The sequence below is a fragment of the Chrysemys picta genome, chromosome 24 (assembly GCF_011386835.1).
Source record: "Chrysemys picta bellii isolate R12L10 chromosome 24, ASM1138683v2, whole genome shotgun sequence".
Classification (NCBI taxonomy): Eukaryota; Metazoa; Chordata; order Testudines; family Emydidae; genus Chrysemys; species Chrysemys picta.
Genome location: NC_088814.1, coordinates 1,669,735 through 1,687,644, shown reverse-complemented (window position 1 = coordinate 1,687,644; position 17,910 = coordinate 1,669,735). Strand labels below are relative to the sequence as shown.

At 64.2% G+C, this 17,910-nt stretch overlaps 1 protein-coding gene across 1 annotated transcript; it reads right to left on the bottom strand.

Annotated features, from left to right (window-relative positions):
- Nucleotides 1–1,970: 1,970 nt before the first annotated feature.
- KAT2A (lysine acetyltransferase 2A) lies at nucleotides 1,971–17,802 on the bottom strand. Its single transcript, XM_065578063.1, is given in 20 exon segments — nucleotides 1,971–4,023; nucleotides 4,563–4,647; nucleotides 5,016–5,079; nucleotides 5,612–5,648; nucleotides 6,286–6,400; nucleotides 6,888–7,031; nucleotides 7,144–7,254; nucleotides 8,446–8,572; nucleotides 9,044–9,252; nucleotides 9,582–9,718; nucleotides 10,500–10,610; nucleotides 10,817–10,923; nucleotides 11,306–11,497; nucleotides 12,149–12,330; nucleotides 13,235–13,324; nucleotides 15,335–15,370; nucleotides 15,372–15,481; nucleotides 15,727–15,850; nucleotides 16,772–17,133; nucleotides 17,766–17,802. Coding segments are annotated over 20 exon segments (2,574 nt in total). The 3' UTR covers nucleotides 1,971–3,829.
- Between the last annotated feature and the right edge of the window lie 108 nt (nucleotides 17,803–17,910).

The following is a 17,910-nucleotide window of genomic DNA, read 5'->3' as shown; positions in this document are numbered from 1 at the left end:
GGCCTGCCCCCGCTAGCCCCAGGAGCAGACGGGCCAGCACTTTCCTGGGGGGCTGGCATTAAAAAAGCAAAGTGAATGGTGGGACTCGTTAGGAAAGGGATCGATAATGAGCCAGAAAATATACTGCCTCTGTATAAATCCAGGGTACGCCCCCCCCTTCAACAGTGCTGCAGACGTGGTCGCCCCAGCTCCAAAAACAGAGCTATTGGGATTGGAAAAGGTTCAAAGAAGGGCAACAAAAATAATGAAGGGTCTGGAACGGCTGCCGTCTGAGGGGAGATTAATAAGACTGGGACTGTTCAGCTTGGAAAAGAGACGGCTAAGGGGGGAGATGATAGAGGTCTATAAATCCTGACTGGTGTGGAGACGGTAAATAAGGAAGTGTTATTGACTCCTTCTCATAACACAAGAACTAGGAGTCACCCAATGAAATTAACAAGCAGCAGGTTTAAAACAAACAAAAGGAAGTATTTCCTCATGTAACACAGAGTCAACCTGTGGAACTCTTTGCCAGAAGATGTTGGGAATGTCAAGACTATAACAGGGTTCAAAAAGGAACTAGAGAAGTTCATGGAGGACAGGTCCATCAATGGCTATTAGCCAGGAGGTGCAGGGATGGTGTCCCTAGCCTCTGTTTGCCAGAAGCTGGGAATGGGCGACAAGGGATGGATCACTTGATGATTCCCTGTTCTGTTCATTCCCTCTGGGGCGCCTGGCATTGGTCGCTGTCGGCAGACAGGACGCTGGGCTGGATGGACCTTTGTCTGACCCAGTCTGGCCCTGAATCGCAAGGAAACAAATAGCGGCAGTTTGGCTCCTGCCTCACCATTTCCCAGCCAGCCCCGTGCACCAGGTCCCTGTCTTAGCTCCCACTCAGGGCCACGCTCTCCACTGCTTCTCCCACCGTTCTCCCGGCATTCTGCTCTCTCTCGCACACAGCTGCAACCAACCAGCCCTGGCTCCCTGCCTCTGCAAACAGGCCTGGGGGAACCTCTCAGACCCCACCACTTAGCTCCAGCCTGTGGCCCAGTGACATGGGTGGTGGCCTCCTATTGTTTCCAGCTATCACTACATGTTGGGGTATTTAATTGCTCCTCCGATGTAGCCTGAATGAAGGCTGCCTTGGCCCAGCCATATTGGCCCGGCTGCTGTTTAGCGGCACCCGCCAGCAGAGATCTCTGTGCACAGTCACCGGCCGTCACCTTCGTCCTTAGGCTGCTGCACTTAGCCGCTCACCACGCGCAGCGGCTGCGGGATGCAGTGGGCGGAGTTCAATTCCTAGCTCTGCTTTGGCCCTCACGTGTGACCTTGGGCAAGTCCCGTCCCCCCCGGCTCGGCTTGAGACTGGGAGCTCTGGGGCAGCACCTGGCACACCAGGGCCCTGAGCTCAGCTGGGGCCGGCCGCATGGTACAAGACGGGCCCAAGACTCTAGCTCCAGCTCCCAGCTGTGCCAGGGGGAAGAGGGCATGGCATTGCTGTACCCTCATCCCTCTTGGGGAACAGCCAGCCGGGACTCGGGCTTCCACATGGCAGGCACTAACCCCACCCAGAGCGCAGCCCTGGCTGGCCTCAGCCGGTGGTACCGTTACCCCCACGCCCAGGCCTGCGTCCTAGCCCCGAGCAGCGCCACGCTGAACTCTGAGCTGCCCAGGGGCAGCAGGCACTGTAGAGCACGTGGGGAGAGGGTTTGCTCCATGCCCTGGGCTCCCTGCTGAGTCAGGGCCGAGGGGGAGTTGCCCCCCGGCTGCGGGTGTGAGAAGGGATCGCCTGGGAGGCTGCTTGCCCATCTCCAGGGCTGGCGCTCACTGCTTCCTGCTGCAGCTGGCCAGAGGTGGTGGCACTGCTGTTAGAGGAAGGGGTGACAGTCTGGCACACAGCAGCACCATGCTCATACCTGGTGGGGGGGGGGCTACCCATCCACAATGCCTTGCTGCTGTGGGGCCCAGGACACCAGGAGACAGACAGGTGCTTCACTGGGGCCATGTACATTTATTTAAAAAAAATAAAAATAAAGGAAAATAAAAATGAAAGGGGGAGATGGGAAGGGCCCACGGCAGCGCACAAGGGACAGTGCATGGGGGGAATAAGGCAACAGTGACCAGTCTGGGGGCAGAGTGGGGGAACATGACAGCAAAATGCTGCCGCGGCCTGCCTGTTCTTCTATCCGTTCCACGGCGGGGAGAAATCTTCACTGCCTGCGTCTCGCGCCATCAGCCAGGAGCCAGAGAACGCCACGGGCCAGGAGCTGCAGAGGCTTGTACCACAGGGAGGTGCCGATGAGCCAGAGGGGGCCTGTCGCTCTGCCAGGACTCAGGGGCCCCCTGCCACGGAGGGGAGGCAGAAGGCTGTTCCCCAGGGGTTGTAGGACAGGTCAGTAACCCAGCTGTGCGGCAGGGAGAAGCAGCCCCCTAATCCCCTTGCCCAGGAGACTCCAGTCAGGCCCCCGAGGAAGGAGTAGGGAGGGGGCCTGGTTTAGCCGCTCGCCACACTAACCGCTCTGTTCACCACGGCGCAACACGGGGCTCCAGCCTGGGACCCATTTCCCCTGAGCTGTCACCCCCCCCCCCCCCGCACTCCCTTTTGAAATGCCCCACCCAGGAGAACCCTGCCCTGCCCCAGGCCCTGCAGCCCAAGCCCCACTGAGATGTAGGCACCGCCCCATGGCGTGAAGAGGGGCACAGCAGTCCCCCCCCCCCCCCAGCTCAGCATGGCAGCGCTGTGAGCTGGAGCTAGGAGGACCCCTGGGGCACAGAGCAGGGGGCAGACCCTGGTGCAGCACAGACGGCCCCCAACAGGAGTGACCGTGCAGGGGCTCACGCTAGCCAAATAGCTCGTCCCAGGGAGGCAGGGCTGGGGCAGGACTGACAGCCAGAGGGGACCATGCAGCGCCGGGGGCAGGAGAGGACAGAGGATCGGCCCCAGGCCGAGCTGTGGTGGGGGGAGGAATGGCTGAGAGCTGATCCAGACCCCTCCGATCATCTCCACCTAGCACAGCCTGCAGCCAAGAGCCTGACCCCAGGCATGGCCAGAGGGGGGCAGCTCCCGTCCCCGCAGTCCCCGGCCGGCAGAGGAGGAGAACGCCGGCCCCCGTTTTACATTCATGCGGTGAGTGGCAGGGAGGGATGCGCCCTGTGGGCAGGAAGAGGAGTGAAGGGAACACGGGCAGTTGCGGCAGGAACCGTGGTCGTAGGGGAGATGCAGAGGGGCTGGAGCCGGCAGCTGGGCTCTGGGGAGGGAGCAGGGACTGGGCCGCGGCCCATAAAGCAGAGACAGACGTGTGCGGAGCCCAGGGGCGTGGGGTAGCCTTGGCCAACGCCCACATACAGCCCCGGGCCAGAGAGACACGGTGCAGCTCGCCCGGGGTGGAGCTGTGCTGCCCAACTGGAATTTCAAGCCCAGCAGGTCCATGCCCGGGTTGAACGCACTGCAGAGCCAAGGGCAACCTGTGCTGCCCGGGCTCCCACCTACAGGGCGAGGCTCCCAGTTTGGGCGGAGACACCCCAGGCTGAGTGCCACCTGGACTGGGGCAGGGGGCCCCGGTGGCTAACGCAGCCCTGGCACCAAGGGGAGAGGCCAGGGGTGAGCCAGCGTGTCCCAGGGGCCTCCCCTAGCAGCGGGAGGGGAGCTGGCCCCACACGCTGGCCATTCAGCAGCTACCCGTGCCCCTTGCCCTGCCCCACCTGTCAGCAGCTGAGCCGGGCTCAGAGAAGCCCAAGAGCCCCTCCTGGGAGAGTGAGGCAGGAAGCGATGCCTCGGCCGGGGGCTCCGGATACAAGGGGAGAGTGAGGCCAGGAGACGAGGCTGGAGCGCCAGGGCCCCCCCGAGCCCCTACTTGTCTATGAGCCCGGCCTCCTTGAGCTTGAAGTAGAAGAACTTCTCGAGGGTGTTGGCGCACTTGCAGTAGTCGCTGTCGGGTGGGTTGTACTCCCGGCAGTTGGTGATGATGCGCTGCAGGTCGGCAATGAAGAGCTTCTTGGTGACGTAGTAGCGATTCTTCAGGCGCTCGGTCATGGTCTTCAGGTCTGCGGGGGGCAGTGATCAGCGCGCGGCTGGCTAGGTCCCCCCCCCACACCTCGGTTCCCAGCGCCCTCAGCGGGGAAATGGGGGTGCAGCAAGTCAGTGACGGAGCCAGGAACAGAACCCAGGAGTCCGGGCTCCCCACCTCTGCACTGGCCACTAGAATCCCCTGTACCCCTGTGTGACGAACTGGGACTGTTCTTACTGTGGTCTGTGAATGCTGACAGGGGAGTGTGGCTAGGATAGTCTGCACTGGGGGATGGGAGATTGCCCGAAGGAGAATACCTGAGCATGTAACATGAGAACCCAGGAAGGGGTTAGAAGCCAGGTGACACCTTTGCCCGGAAAACTGAACAAAGGAGAGGCCAGAACCCAGCCCCCCCTCCAGCCACTAGATTTCACTTCCCTCCCAGAGGCGAAATAGGACCCAGGAGTCCGGTCCCCCACTGCCAATGTATACGCCACACAGCCCATGCTCACCCCACCCCCCAGGGCGTGCGGCCCTCCCGGTGCCCCGTGGGCCTCGGGCAGATCGGCCACCTACCAATGGGGAAGCGAATGATCTCATAGTAATCAGGGGCCTCCGACTTCTTCACAGGCTCCATGAAGGGCCAGGCGCTGGGGTGCGTCTGTGGGGGGCAAGGGGCAGTCAGAGACTCACACATCGGGGACAGCTTGGACTCCCCTCCCGCTGCACAGCCAGTCCCCCTTCCAGAACCAGGCCCGGGCGGTGCGTGGCTCCTGGCCCCCACCCTGAGCACGGGGAGCTCAGACAGAGCGAGATGCCCTGGGCTTAGGGGCCACGGATCGGAACCAGCTGCTGGCCCCAGACACCCCATGGAGCTGGGAGAACCTGCCCAGAGCCCCCAGTTGGCGACTGGCTTGTGCCCAGACGTGGAGGCTCTAATGGACCCACTGCAGCTCTCGCTACCCAGCGAGGTCTTGGCCTCCAGCAGCTCTCGGTGCCCAGAGGGAGCTGCCCCCCATGCCCCGTCACCTTGATTTGGGCCAGGAGGTTTTTCAAGGTGTTGTACAGCTGGTCTGGGTCCTTGAGCTCCTTCCTGCAGGAGAAAGGGTCAGATGAGGTCAGCACCCACCGCGTTTGTCCCCTCCCAGCACCTGTAGGTGAGCGGGCACCAAGCTCTCGTGGCTGGGCGAGCCCCTGGCCCTCCCTCCTGGGCAGCCTGCTCTAGGGCACTCAGGACACGCTGCCTCCGTGCTGGGGGCAGCACCCTGCCAGGGACAGAGCCACACGAGGGATCCCCGGGGCAGCGTGACCAGCCCCAGACCACGTGCATCATGGCTGCTCCCACACAACTATGGCCCAGACGCCCCAAGGATGCTGCTGCCTCGAGATCTGGCAGCCTGGGGGACCCAGCTGGGATGCTGAGAATGGATTACAGCCACGTGCCATCCCTGCACTGTTGGCCAGGCCAGGGAGCCAGCACCAGGGCTCAGGCAATCGCCCCTTTTGGCCTGGGCTGCTGACAGGGGTGGGATATCACACCTGTGCCGCTCCTCCCCCCGCACTCAGTACCCCGGTGAGCTCCCCGGGCCAGCGGCGACAGACGCAGGCCTGGAAACAGCACTTACCCTTTCTCCTTCCCCAGCGGCCGCCATCCCGTGTCTCCTGGAAGGCAGGAAGAGGCGTTGGCTCACATGCCATCCACCGAGTCCCAATCCCCTCCCCAAGCGCAGTCCCTGGGCAGCACTCTGCCTCTGCGACCCCCAAGCTGCTCGACCCAGCCCTCCAGAACCTGGCTGTCAGGGCCACGACCACCCCTCCGCTGCCCCCGGAACGCACTGCTCCACGGAGACGTGCCCGGAGCTGTACTACTCCGGCACAGAGCCGAGGCTGGGATGCACAGATCAGAGCCACTGCCAGGCGGCGGGCTGCAGAGCCATTCGACCCCTCTGCTCTGTCCTGATGCACCTGCTTTTGTTACTGCATTAAGGGCGGAGCCAGCCGCTGCCCAGCCTCACCCCCCAGGACAAGGGCACCGCTCCCTGGACGTCTCAGCCCGGACCCGGACCCTTCGGATGCTGCACGCCGCAGAGGCTAGTGCAGTGGCACAGCCTGGCCACGAGGTGGCAGCAGCACTGCCCGCAGCGAAGGTGACACCGGCTGCCTACAGGTGTGGCGGTGGTGCAGCGCACAGGCGCTAGGGGCGTAGCTACCGCCGCAGGGACAGGCTCCGGGGGGCAGGGGTAGCGGTCAGAGCCCTGCCCTGCTGCCGGGGCGGCAGAGGTTTGTGGCCCAAACTTACTGATCCCAGGGATGCTCTCGACGGGGATCTGCCGCACGCCCTCCTTGAAGCAGGTCAGGCCCGGGTAGACCTTGCGGATCTGCGCCTGCTTCCTCTCGATCAGCTTCTTGATGATCTGCAGTGGGAACGGCAGAGGCTAGAAGCGAGCGGGGGAAGGCCCGGCGAGGGCAGAGTCTGGCTGGCCCAGGCCTGCTCCCCTCACCCTCAGGCCTTCGCGGGGGAGCCGGGCGCAGGGCCATGCCTGCGGGCCCTGAAGGCTGCCTTGTGCCCAGGGGCAGGGAAGCAGTGCTTGCCCTGGGCAAGCCGGAGCCAGGCAGCAGCTCCGGGTGGCTGGTTCGGGTCCGAACGGAGGCGGGTGCTGTGTCGCGGCCGGACGCTGGCCTGGAGGAACTGGACCAGGACTAGCACGCACATGGCAAAGCCGTGCTGGGAGCTGCGTGGGCCATGGAGACAGGGCCCAAGAGGGGCGCTCCCACGCCAGCAGCCTCCTGGGACAGCAGCGTTGCCCCTTTCCCTGCACTAGCGTCAAGGTGATACGGCAGCGCGGGCGGGGCTGGCGCAAGGAGCCAGGCTGAGCGGAGCCCACCCCCCCCAGGAGATACCTCCTTCTGCTTCTTGATGATGTGCGAGAGCTCGGTGTAGGGGATGCGGGGGTTGAGCTCACACTCCATCAGCGTCGCCCCTTCGTAGTCCTTGATGTAGCCCAGGTAGCGGCCCTTGGGCACTTTGATGTCCTTGGAGAAGCCCTGGAAAGGAAGGGGGGTTGTGAGAGCGAGCGACACCACGTGGGGGAGGGGGGGGGCAGGCATTAGGACTCTCCCCCAGGTGGGCGGGGGCCGGCGGCGCCGGGAGCCGGACCTGCTTCTTGAAGTAGCCGATGGCGTACTCGTCGGCGTAGGTCAGGAAGTAGAGGATGTTGTGCTTGATGTGATACTCCTTCAGGTGGTTCATCAGGTGCGTCCCGTACCCCTGGGAGGCAGACAGACAGACAGTCGCCCGTCAGGCAGACGCCCCGGGGCAGGCAGGGCTCAGTCTCCCAGGGAGGGGTTGTGGGGAGATGCCCCGGGACATGTTTGGGGAACAGACCCCAGCAGAGCGATTGCTCGGCCGCAGGAACCGCCAGCGTTAAACATGGTCCCCGGCCCGGCCCTGGGGTAAAGCATCAACTCCTGCCTCCCTCACAGCTAGCGCAGCCTCAGAGCCATGGCCTGTAACCTCCCCCTGCTATCTAGGCCTGGGCTCCCCCCCCCCAAACCTCTCTGCCAGCACCCCACAATCCCAACTCGCAGCCCCTGCTATCCCAGCCCTGAGCTCCCCCAGCTCTGCCAGGGCCCCTCACTCCCAACCCACAGCCCCCTGCTAGCCCAGCCCTGAGCTCCCCCAGCTCTGCCAGGGCCCCTCACTCCCAACCCACAGCCTCTGCTATCCCAGCCCTGGGCTCCCCCAGCTCTGCCAGGGCCCCTCACTCCCGACCCGCAGCCTCTACTATCCCAGCCCTGGGCTCCCCCAGCTCTGCCAGGGCCCCTCACTCCCGACCCACAGCCCCCTGCTGTCCCAGCCTGGGCTCCCCCTGCTCTGCCAGGGCCCCTCACTCCCGACCCACAGCCCCCTGCTGTCCCAGCCTGGGCTCCCCCTGCTCTGCCAGGGCCCCTCACTCCCGACCCACAGCCCCCTGCTGTCCCAGCCTGTGCTCCCCCCAGCTCTGCCAGGGCCCCTCACTCCCGACCCGCAGCCCCCTGCTGTCCCAGCCTGTGCTCCCCCCTGCTCTGCCGGTGCCCCTCACTCCCGACCCGCAGCCCCTGCTATCCCAGCCCTGTGTTCCCCCTGCTCTGCTGGTGCCCCTCACTCCTGACCCACAGCCCCCTGCTATCCCAGCCCTGGGCACCCCCTGCTCTGCCGGTGCCCTTCACTCCTGACTCACAGCCCCCTGCTGTCCCAGCCCTGGGCACCCCCTCCTCTGCCGGTGCCCCTCACTCCCGACCCACAGCCCCCTGCTATCCCAGCCCTGTGCTCCCCCCTGCTCTGCCAGGGCCCCTCACTCTGGACTCTCAGCCCCCTGCTATCCCATCCCTAGGCTCCCCAATCCCAACCTGCAGCTCCCCGCTGTTCTCACTCATTGCTCCCCCCCCCCACCCAAGCGAGCTGCAGTTTTGCCTTCACCTTCACTTGCTCGTTGGAGGTGACGGCGCAGAAGACGATCTCCGTGAAGCCCTGGGTGGGGAACATCCGGAAGCAGATGCCCCCGATCACCCGGCCGTCCTTGATCAGAGCCAGGGTCTTGTGTTTGCTGCCAGGAAAGGCACAGCCAGAGTCACACAGGGGGCTGGGGGGGCCCCCACTCAATGCACTAGCCTGCCCCCCACCCCCAATGCGTCGCTGCAGCAGTAGTGGGGGAGGGGGCGGAGTTTGCAGCTCAGGCAGGAACGGACCCGTCTGAGTTAATGTTATGGGGCTGGGGAGGGATCTGGGGGCCGGTGTCAGCCTGGCTCAGGGGTCCAGACCATTCCGCCCCCCCACAGCTGCTGGGGTCGCTCTGGGCCTGGGGGTCTGGAGCAGCCAGGACGCAGGGACCGAACTGGGGCCGTCTATTTCCTGCGTGAGCCGGGACCGCGACGGAGCCTGAACCCGCCCCCCACCCAAGCCCGGCTCCCCAGAGCAGCCCCCCCGGCCAGAGCCTGAGCCCAGCTCCACGGAGCAGCCCCTCCGCCCCTCCCCCCGCCCGAGCCTGGCTCCCCGGAGCAGCCCCCGCCCCACGTACGGGTCGAAGACGAGGCGGGTGATGTACTCCTTGGGCATGCGGGGCAGCTGGTGGGAGAAGACGTTCTGCAGCCCCACCAGCCACATCAGGATCCGCTTGTTGGATTTCTGCGAGAGCGCGTTGCCGATGACGTGGAACTCGATGATGCCGCGTCTCTCCTCCAGCCGCGCCGTCTCGTCCCGCGCCGCGTTGGCCGACAGCAGGCTGGTCTGGGGGCGGAGTGGGGCGTGTAAGGGACAAAGCCCTGCCCACTTACCCCCCCCAAGCCCACTGACGCCCAGCCAGGAGCCAGCCTAGGGGAATATTTAGAGGCCAAGCTGCCCAGGGCAAGCCCGGACCCTCCCGCCCAGCATGGCACTGGATTGCTCCTTGGCGGCTGCCAGTCCCGCCCCCTCCTCCACAACAGTCATGCCAGGCCCCAGCACGGGGTCAGAGCAGGCGCCAGCCGAGGTCTGGCACAGCCGCTTCTACGGCCCCCAGCAACCCTGGCCCAGCTCTGCAGGGCCCATGCCCATCCCCGCCGCTCCCTGCCCCGTACCTCCGGGCCCAGCATGGCGGCCGGGTCCGTGATGGTCAGCATCACCTCGTTGACCAGTTCCATGGGGATGTCGCCCATGACCCGGATCCGCTTGGCATCCTCCAGCGTCAGGCTCTCGGGCAGCTTCCGCTTCTCGCCTGCTCGGGCAGCAGAGGATGGTCACGCTGGCAGGGCCACAGGCCACTCGCTTCCCTGCATCTCCCGCCCCATGGAGCTCAGGACGCCGCCTCCCGCCGAGCCACAGGGCAAGGAGTCGGCAGCCGCCGCACCCGAACCCTGCAGCAGCAGTCAGTGCGCGGCAGGGCTGTGGCCCACGGGAACCGGTGCTGCTGGGGCGTGAGCACGGCTGGGAGGCCTTGCTGTCACCCCGCAGGGGCCAGGCCGACTGGGTGCTCCATGGCTTCCTGCGTGGCGCTGCCGGCCAGGGAAGCGGGCACGGCATCCCTGTCCCGTCCCAGGCAGTCTAGGCTCGGGGGGCGGGTGACAGACGAGGATCTAAAGGTTGTTCTTTCATTTCCCTTGTGACTGACAGGTGCCAGGGTTACAGGGAACAGCGGGCGCAGGCTGATCCCGAGCTGGCTCACGACGATCCACTCAGGCATCCACATGTATCACGAGGGCAGAACCTGTCTGCTCCCGGCAGCGCCCCCCTCCCGCCCCCCGAGCTCCCTCCCCCAGCCCACACTTGAGACCCGAGCAACCCCATGGACTCTCAAGGGTTAACCGTGGATCACCCTGGGCTGGCAGTGCTTTGCCCCTTTGGCTCCAGGGGAGGTGGTGCTGGCCGGAGGCTGACCCCTCGGGCACTAGCCCCCGGCCAGTCCCAGAGGCGTTGGGGCCATAAAGGTTTGTGCCGCCCAGCAGGGCCCCAGGGCCATCTCAGCCCCTCCGCGCACCCACAGCTGGGGCTGGCATTACCTGGCACGGGCTCAGCCGTGCTGGCGTCCAGGCTCATGGAGGACAAAGAGCTGCTGCCGAGTTTCTTGCTGAACATCGGGGTGCTGGGCACGGCCACGGTGCTGACGGCTGCTGGGAACGAGAACGGAACCTTTCACTAGCCGAACCCGCTCGCCCACAGCCTCCCGCCCCGGGGTCGGTGCCCACGTGGCCCTGGACAGGACGCGTTTGCACTGGCCCTCTGCAGCCCAGACCACCGGGCCGTGCCAAGCCAAGCCCCCGCTTGCAACGGAGCTCAATTGCTCCCGGGGCGCTCGAGCATTTTCCCAGCCAAGTACCTGGGCGTGGGACCAGCTGGGCGCCTTCCGTGGCCGGCATGGTGAAATCAGATTCCCAGATGGGCGAGTTCTCCCCGTAGATCTCCTCTTCCAGCATCGACAGAAACCTGGGCAGGACGGGCGACAGGGCAGGTTAGCCAGCAGCAGGCAGGCTAGTGTCACGGCCGCATTAGAGCTGCCAACCATGAGCAGCATGGGGGGGAGGGGCCCCCACACGTGGCAACCCAGATTAACGGGCAGGTACCCCATGGGGAGGAGTCTCACCCAGTGAGCAGGGCCCGGGTACCTGGCACGCAGAGACCAGACATGACCCACCCATCACAGCCACCTCTGGGTTCGCCAGGGCCAGCGAGAACGCAGCTAACCCCTGCCAGCCCCACGCCCCGGGGAGCCAGCCCCACGCCCCAGGGAGCCAGCCCCACGCCCCGGGGAGCCAGCCCCACGCCCCGGGGAGCCAGCCCCACGCCCCGGGGAGCCAGCCCCACCTACTTGGGGAAATGAGTGAGGATGAGTGTCCGCTTCTCCGGCACCAGCTTGTCCTTCTCCACCCGGAACTTCTCCAGCAGCTGCCGGCGGGTGACGGTGAAAATGGACTTGAGCAGGCTGCGCCCGAAGACGTGAGTGGTCTCGTAGCGGGGGAGGCTGTCGCAGCTCTGGGGCACGTGGCAGTAACACAGCCAGCTGGGGGAGAAAGGGGGCACACTCCCAGGGACTGGACGCCGGTACCAGGGCCCCCAAGGGGCTGGCATTATGACTGGGGTCGCAGCCACGGGCTGGGGTGCAAAGCGCAGCAGCTGCATCTTGTCGGGAATGGAGCGGCAATGGGGGCAGAGAGGCAGCGGCTGGGGTAGTCGAGATAGGGGACCTTTCCCAGCGGAGTGCGGAGCACAGAGACGCCGTCTCTCCAAGCCGGCCGGGGCAAGGCACGCTGGCTTCATGGCACTGAACCATCACGAGTACCCACAAGCCCACTCGCCGGCCCGGCCCAGGGGCAAGCCGTGTGCCATACTGAGCCGCCGGGGAGCAGAGCCAGCTGTTGGTAGCACTCCGGGGACACGGCAGGTGCTGTGCTTACGAGCGGCCGGCTCAGGATCTCCAGGGCTCCTCGCCGGGAACACAGCAGGGAGTGCGGTGAGGGAGATCAGGACCAGCACGTGGCAGCTCAGGAGAGGAGGGCGAGACCAGACCCCCCCCACTGGGGATGTGAAGTGAGGGGAGCCGTGGTCAGAGCTCCCCCAGACTTGGGGGCAGGGCACAAGCTAAAGCCCCGTTAGCAAAGCATGCAACGAACGGTCGACGGGGTCTGCCCCGGCCCCTCTCCCCAGCGCTCACCGGGTGTAGTTGACTTTGTAGGTGGCCACGTCGTCGTTCTGCGAGCGCTGCCGGAACTGGGAGGGCGTCTCCAGCTTCCAGTAGTTGAGACAGAGCAGGAACATCTTGGAGAGCTCGTACATGGTCTGCCGCTCCTTGGGGGGCAGGTGGCTGAACTTGTACTGGACGAAGTTGAAGACTCCCTGTGGGGGGCAGGGTGCCAGCGGAGCGTCAGGGGCTTTGTCACACAGCAGCTGACGCAGGGCTGGCTCTGCGCATGAACACGGGGCGGGGGGAGCTGCACGAGGCGAGGTTAACGCAGCTGAGGAGTTGCAGGAGGTGTGGGATGGAGCAGCCGAGACCCGCGTTCAGTTATGGATCGGGCGTAGCGGGACGAGTATTCCCAGGTGATTTATCAACACTACGAGATCATCACTGACCGGTTTGGTCAACCGGCGAGACCCAGGGCTGGGACCAAGGGGCGGCGGCAGAGCCCAGACCGGAATACTGGGAGCGCAGGAGGCTCTCCAAGGGCTGCAGCTCGGAGATGCACTGGCCCAAGCCTGGAGACGCGACACTGGACAAGACAGAGCCTGGTCTGACCCCGCCTGGCAACTCCTGACCTGTCCCTCAAACTTCACCAGAGCCCTCCCCGCCCCTGCCCTCTGACTTACGAAGATCTCCCACTTCCAGGGTGAGGGCAGGAGACCAGTCACCTCCACGAGAAACAAACGCGCCCAGCACTGGCCCCCGGGGATGGATTTCCTCGGACCAGCGCTAACACGCGGCTTGGTTTGCTACCGAGGCACCCAGATGTACAGTGACGCGTCCGTGTCAGACCCTGGGTGGATAACAAGTCAGCCAGTTGCAGGGAACGTCTCCGAGTTATACAAGGATTATTCGGGCAGGGGGAAGAGACACCAGGAAGCTAAAAGCCACACGGTCAGGCTTGAAAGAGGGTCATTGGAAGACACCAGCACCTCTCCCCCCGCTGGGGGCGTCCAGGCAGACCCGTTAGCTCGGGGCCAGCTGTGTGTTACAGCAGAGGGCGTACCAGTCTTTGGGTCACCGTGACAATGGACGGCTGCTACAGAGCGCTGGCGTTACCTGCTCGATGTTCGGCTTCTCGAAGGGGGGGCTGCCAAGGGACCCCTCTACAACAGGACGGTTCATCTGCAGGATGCATTTCCTCAGCAGCTGGGGAGACAAGGGGGATGTGTCACTCCAGAGACTGGGGCGAGGCGAGGCTTACAGCAGCCACTGAAGCTGGGCCAGGAGCAGCCGGCCAGATCCCCGGCTGGCTTAAACGATGCCACGCTGGTGCCTTTAATGGGCTGTGTTGATTTGCACCACCTGGGAATCCGCTCACTCCTTCCCTGGAAGTGTATCTCCCAGGGGATTCAGCTCGGGACGGGGGTGGCAGGGGCAACATCTGGTTTCCAGCAAAGCTTCTGCTTTTAAGCCAGTCTTGCAGTTGGGCTGCCTGAGGCGGGTTGCCAGACATTCAATAAATCACCAGCGCGCAGCCTTTCCAGACAATGGAACCCCTTTCAGGAGGGGTGTGTGCCCCAAGTTACAGCTCACTGAATCATAGAAGATCAGGGTGGGAAGGGACCTCAGGAGGTATCTAGTCCAACCCCCTGCTCAAAGCAGGACCAATCCCAACTAAATCATCCCAGCCAGGGCTTTGTCAAGCTGGGCCTTAAAAACCTCTAAGGAAGGAGATTCCACCACCTCCCTAGGTAACGCATTCCAGTGCTTCACTACCCTCCTAGGGAAATAGTGTTTCCTAATATCCAACCTAAACCTCCCCCACTGCAACTTGAGACCTCACTTAAAAACTACTCGCTTACAAAAATCAGACATAAAAACACAAAAGCGTCACAGTACACTACTACAGCCCAATGGCTGATGTTCTCATTTTGCCATACAATTATAAAATAAAGCAATTGGAATGTAAATATTGCGCTTACGTTTTAGTATATAATATCTAGAGCTGTATAAAGAGTCACTGTATGACGTGTTACTTTGTACCGATTTCGCTAGTGGTTTTTTGCGTAGTGTTTTCGCTAGTGTTTTTTTGTAAAACACGGCAAATATCTAGGTAAGTTGATGGACCCCCCAGGAAGATCTCTGCGTACCCCTGGGGTACATACCCCTGGCTGAGAACCACTGTAATAAGTCAGGTTTCAGAGTAGCAGCCGTGTTAGTCTGTATCCGCAAAAAGAAGAACAGGAGTACTTGTGGCACCTTAGAGACTAACAAATTTATTAGAGCATAAGTCCACGAAAGCTTATGCTCTAATCAATTTGTTAGTCTCTAAGGTGCCACAAGTCCTCCTGTTCTTCTTTTTGTAATAAGTCAGCAGCTCACTGGGCTTAGAGCCCTACGTGAGCACGTTATTCCCAGGCCTAACGGAGACCACACACAGACTCTCCCCCGCGTCTCATGTAATCCATCCGCTGCTCCTTCCCACGTCCCGCCAGCCGCACCTTGGGCCTGGTGAACAGTTCACAGCACCAATAAAGGAGCAGAGATCAGCTGTGACTCCAGGAATTTTAGGCAAGACGCAGGTTAGGAGAGGAGTGGCTCTTTCAATCTCGTATGACGAGGAACTAGCATTCCTCGCTCAAGAAGAGGGATACCGGGGCTTCTGAGCCCACCAGAACACATAGCCATGAAGATGTCAGGAATTCAGAGTTCCATCCCTTGCCAGGCAGGATACAAAGCAACGGGATAGTTACTCTAGGCCCTACACAAATCAGATGCATTCTTAGTGGATAACACGTGCTGTTGTACATGTGCAGACTGTTTCCCCAGGAAGGGAACAAACTCTCCATTTATCGAAGGTAGAATAACGAGCACTCCCTCCAGAAAGGCGCAGCTCTGAGGCCGAGGGGACGCCTGCCTTGAGGACAGCCTGGTAACATATCACGGAGAAGGACTGTGAACGCTTCTGGGCAAGGGGCAGAAACAAAGAGGGACGCCCATGGAACAAAGCGGAATCCCCGCCCCACAGCTGACTTCAACCAAATGTGCCCTGGAAAGAACTGCCCGGACCAGCAACCGGACCAGAGGCAGGCAGAGCTGTGCCAGATTTTAGGCTGGGAACTGGACGCCTTCGCTGCGTATCGTAACGCCCTAACGGCTACACGGAGGAGCCTTGCGGCTCGAAGGCAGAGCAAAGCCGCTGCTCCCCCACCGTACCTTGAACAGGTAGAAGTACACTTGCTTGGTGTCCGTGGTCCTCCTCTTTGTGGACCGACATAAAGAGATTTTCCACGTCCACCACCATTCCCAGCAGCCGGTTGATCTCCTCTTCCGAGACGTTCTCCAGGTGGGACACGTGGTCAGCTGGACGGGGGAGCAGCGAAGAAGACAGACAGGCTTAGGTGGTGACACCCTGGCATCGCCCAGCGGGTGCATTGCCCGGGAGCCACGGAGGCATACACAGCACTAAACGCAGCCCCGGCCCGTTCTGCCAGCCCCACCAGAGCAGAGCCAGACGCTCTCCCAGCCCGTGCCCACCCTGGGTCCCCGCACCGGGGGGGGGGGGGGGGGGGGGGGGGGGGGGGGGTGGGGGTGCTGCCAGGCCTTACCCAGAGCATGTCCGCAGCTCCGGCACAGCTCACTCAGGTTGGTCACGGGCTGCTGCAGGTCCATGCGGGGGGCCGTGGGCGGGTTGGGGTTCTTCCAGCCGTTGCACTTGCAGGCATCGTTGGCCTAAGCCAGGGACAGGCCAGGCGATTGGTGCGGGGTCCTGGGGCAGCGCGGCCCGTTCCCTTCCCAATTCCCTGCGACCCCGGAGGGGTGGAACAGCCAGGGAACCCCACCCCTTGCAGGGCGAGAACCGCCCCCCCCCCCCCCCCGACCTTGCAGGCCGAGAAACCTCCCCAGACACACACACCCCGCCCCTCGCAGGCCAAGAACACCCCCCGGGCCCCCCCCGCACCTTGCAGGCCGAGCCCCCCCCCCGCACCTTGCAGGCCGAGACCACCCCCCCCGGGGCCCCCCCGCACCTTGCAGGCCGAGACCACCCCCCCGGGCCCCCCCGCACCTTGCAGGCCGAGACCACCCCCCCCGGGCCCCCCCGCACCTTGCAGGCCGAGACCACCCCCCCCGGGCCCCCCCGCACCTTGCAGGCCGAGGCCCCCCCCCCGGCCCCCCCCCGCACCTTGCAGGCCGAGACCCCCCCCCGCACCTTGCAGGCCGAGACCCCCCCCCCCGGGGCCCCCCCGCACCTTGCAGGCCGAGACCCCCCCCCCGGCCCCCCCCGCACCTTGCAGGCCGAGAACACCCCCCCCGCACCTTGCAGGCCGAGACCCCCCCCCGCACCTTGCAGGCCGAGACCCCCCCCCCCGGGCCCCCCCGCACCTTGCAGGCCGAGACCCCCCCCCGGCCCCCCCCGCACCTTGCAGGCCGAGAACACCCCCCCCCGCACCTTGCAGGCCGAGACCCCCCCCCCGCACCTTGCAGGCCGAGACCCCCCCCCCGGGGCCCCCCCGCACCTTGCAGGCCGAGACCCCCCCCCCCGGCCCCCCCCGCACCTTGCAGGCCGAGAACACCCCCCCGCACCTTGCAGGCCGAGAACACCCCCCCCCCGGGCCCCCCCCGCACCTTGCAGGCCGAGACCCCCCCCCGCACCTTGCAGGCCGAGAACACCCCCAGCTTCTCCAGCTTCTTGGCCCGCGGGAAGCCCCGCACCTGGGCCTTGCGCTGACTCGCGCGCTGCTGCTGGCTCAGCCCGGGCCGGGCCGGGTCGCTGGAGCCGGCGGCGCCCCCCGCGGGGCCCGGCCCAGACCCGGGAGCGGCCGGCGGGGGCGGCGGGGTCCGGCCGGGCTGCGAGGCCTCCGGCTCCGCATGCCGGGACCGCGGCGTGCGCGCCAGGCCGCCACTGCGCCTGCGCGGGCCCCAGGGGCTGCTGGGAGATGTAGTCCCCGAGCCGGGGGGAGGGCTTAGCCTGCCCGGGCGGGAGCCAGCCAGAGCCCCCTTAATGCGGGTCAGCCCTGGGGAGAGGAGGGGGGAATACCTCCCTACAGCACTCCAGTGTGTGTGTGGGGTAAATACCCCCCTCATTTTCACCTAATCCCCCCACAGTGGGCTTGCCCCCTCTCCCCCATGCATGGGGGAAAATGGGATTCTCACCATGTGGGGTGCAGACTTCTCAACAGGTCTAGGGAGCCCTAACTCCCAGCCCTGCCCCACAGCAGGACTCGGCCCAGAGCAGCACAGCGTGGCCAGAACCCCAGCCCCACATCCAGGGTGTAGCACCCCCCACCCAAAGGTGCACACACCAGCAGGCAGGACCCCAAAGGGGCTGGGGAGGGAGTGCAGGTCTTCTCACGGGCCTCCGGCCTGGGCAGCTTTAGGGTGCAGGGTCCAGCTTTTCTTGCTAACCATAAGGCTAGAAAGAGAACGCAGAATAACCGCTGAGATTCCCAGGGGCTCGGTCACGCGGGCGCTGGACCTTTCAGAAAACACCCGGCGAGAGCTGACAGCTTGGGCCAGCCCCGAGGCCCTGGGAAAGGGTCTGTCTGTCTATCTGTCAAGGGATCATTGTTGGGATGGGTGCTGGAGCTCACCCCGTACGAAACCTCTCTCTGCCCAGCCCCCCCAGTTATGTTAAAAATCCATTTACCTGCAGAGAAGTTTTCTAGCCTTGTGTCCATCCCCATCCCCAGACAGACTCAGAACTGGTAGGCTAGAAAGAGTCATCTGGCAAGCCGCCAACACCGAGCAGGACCAAATAAACATCTCTGAGAGGAGAGGGGTTTTAAGGACAG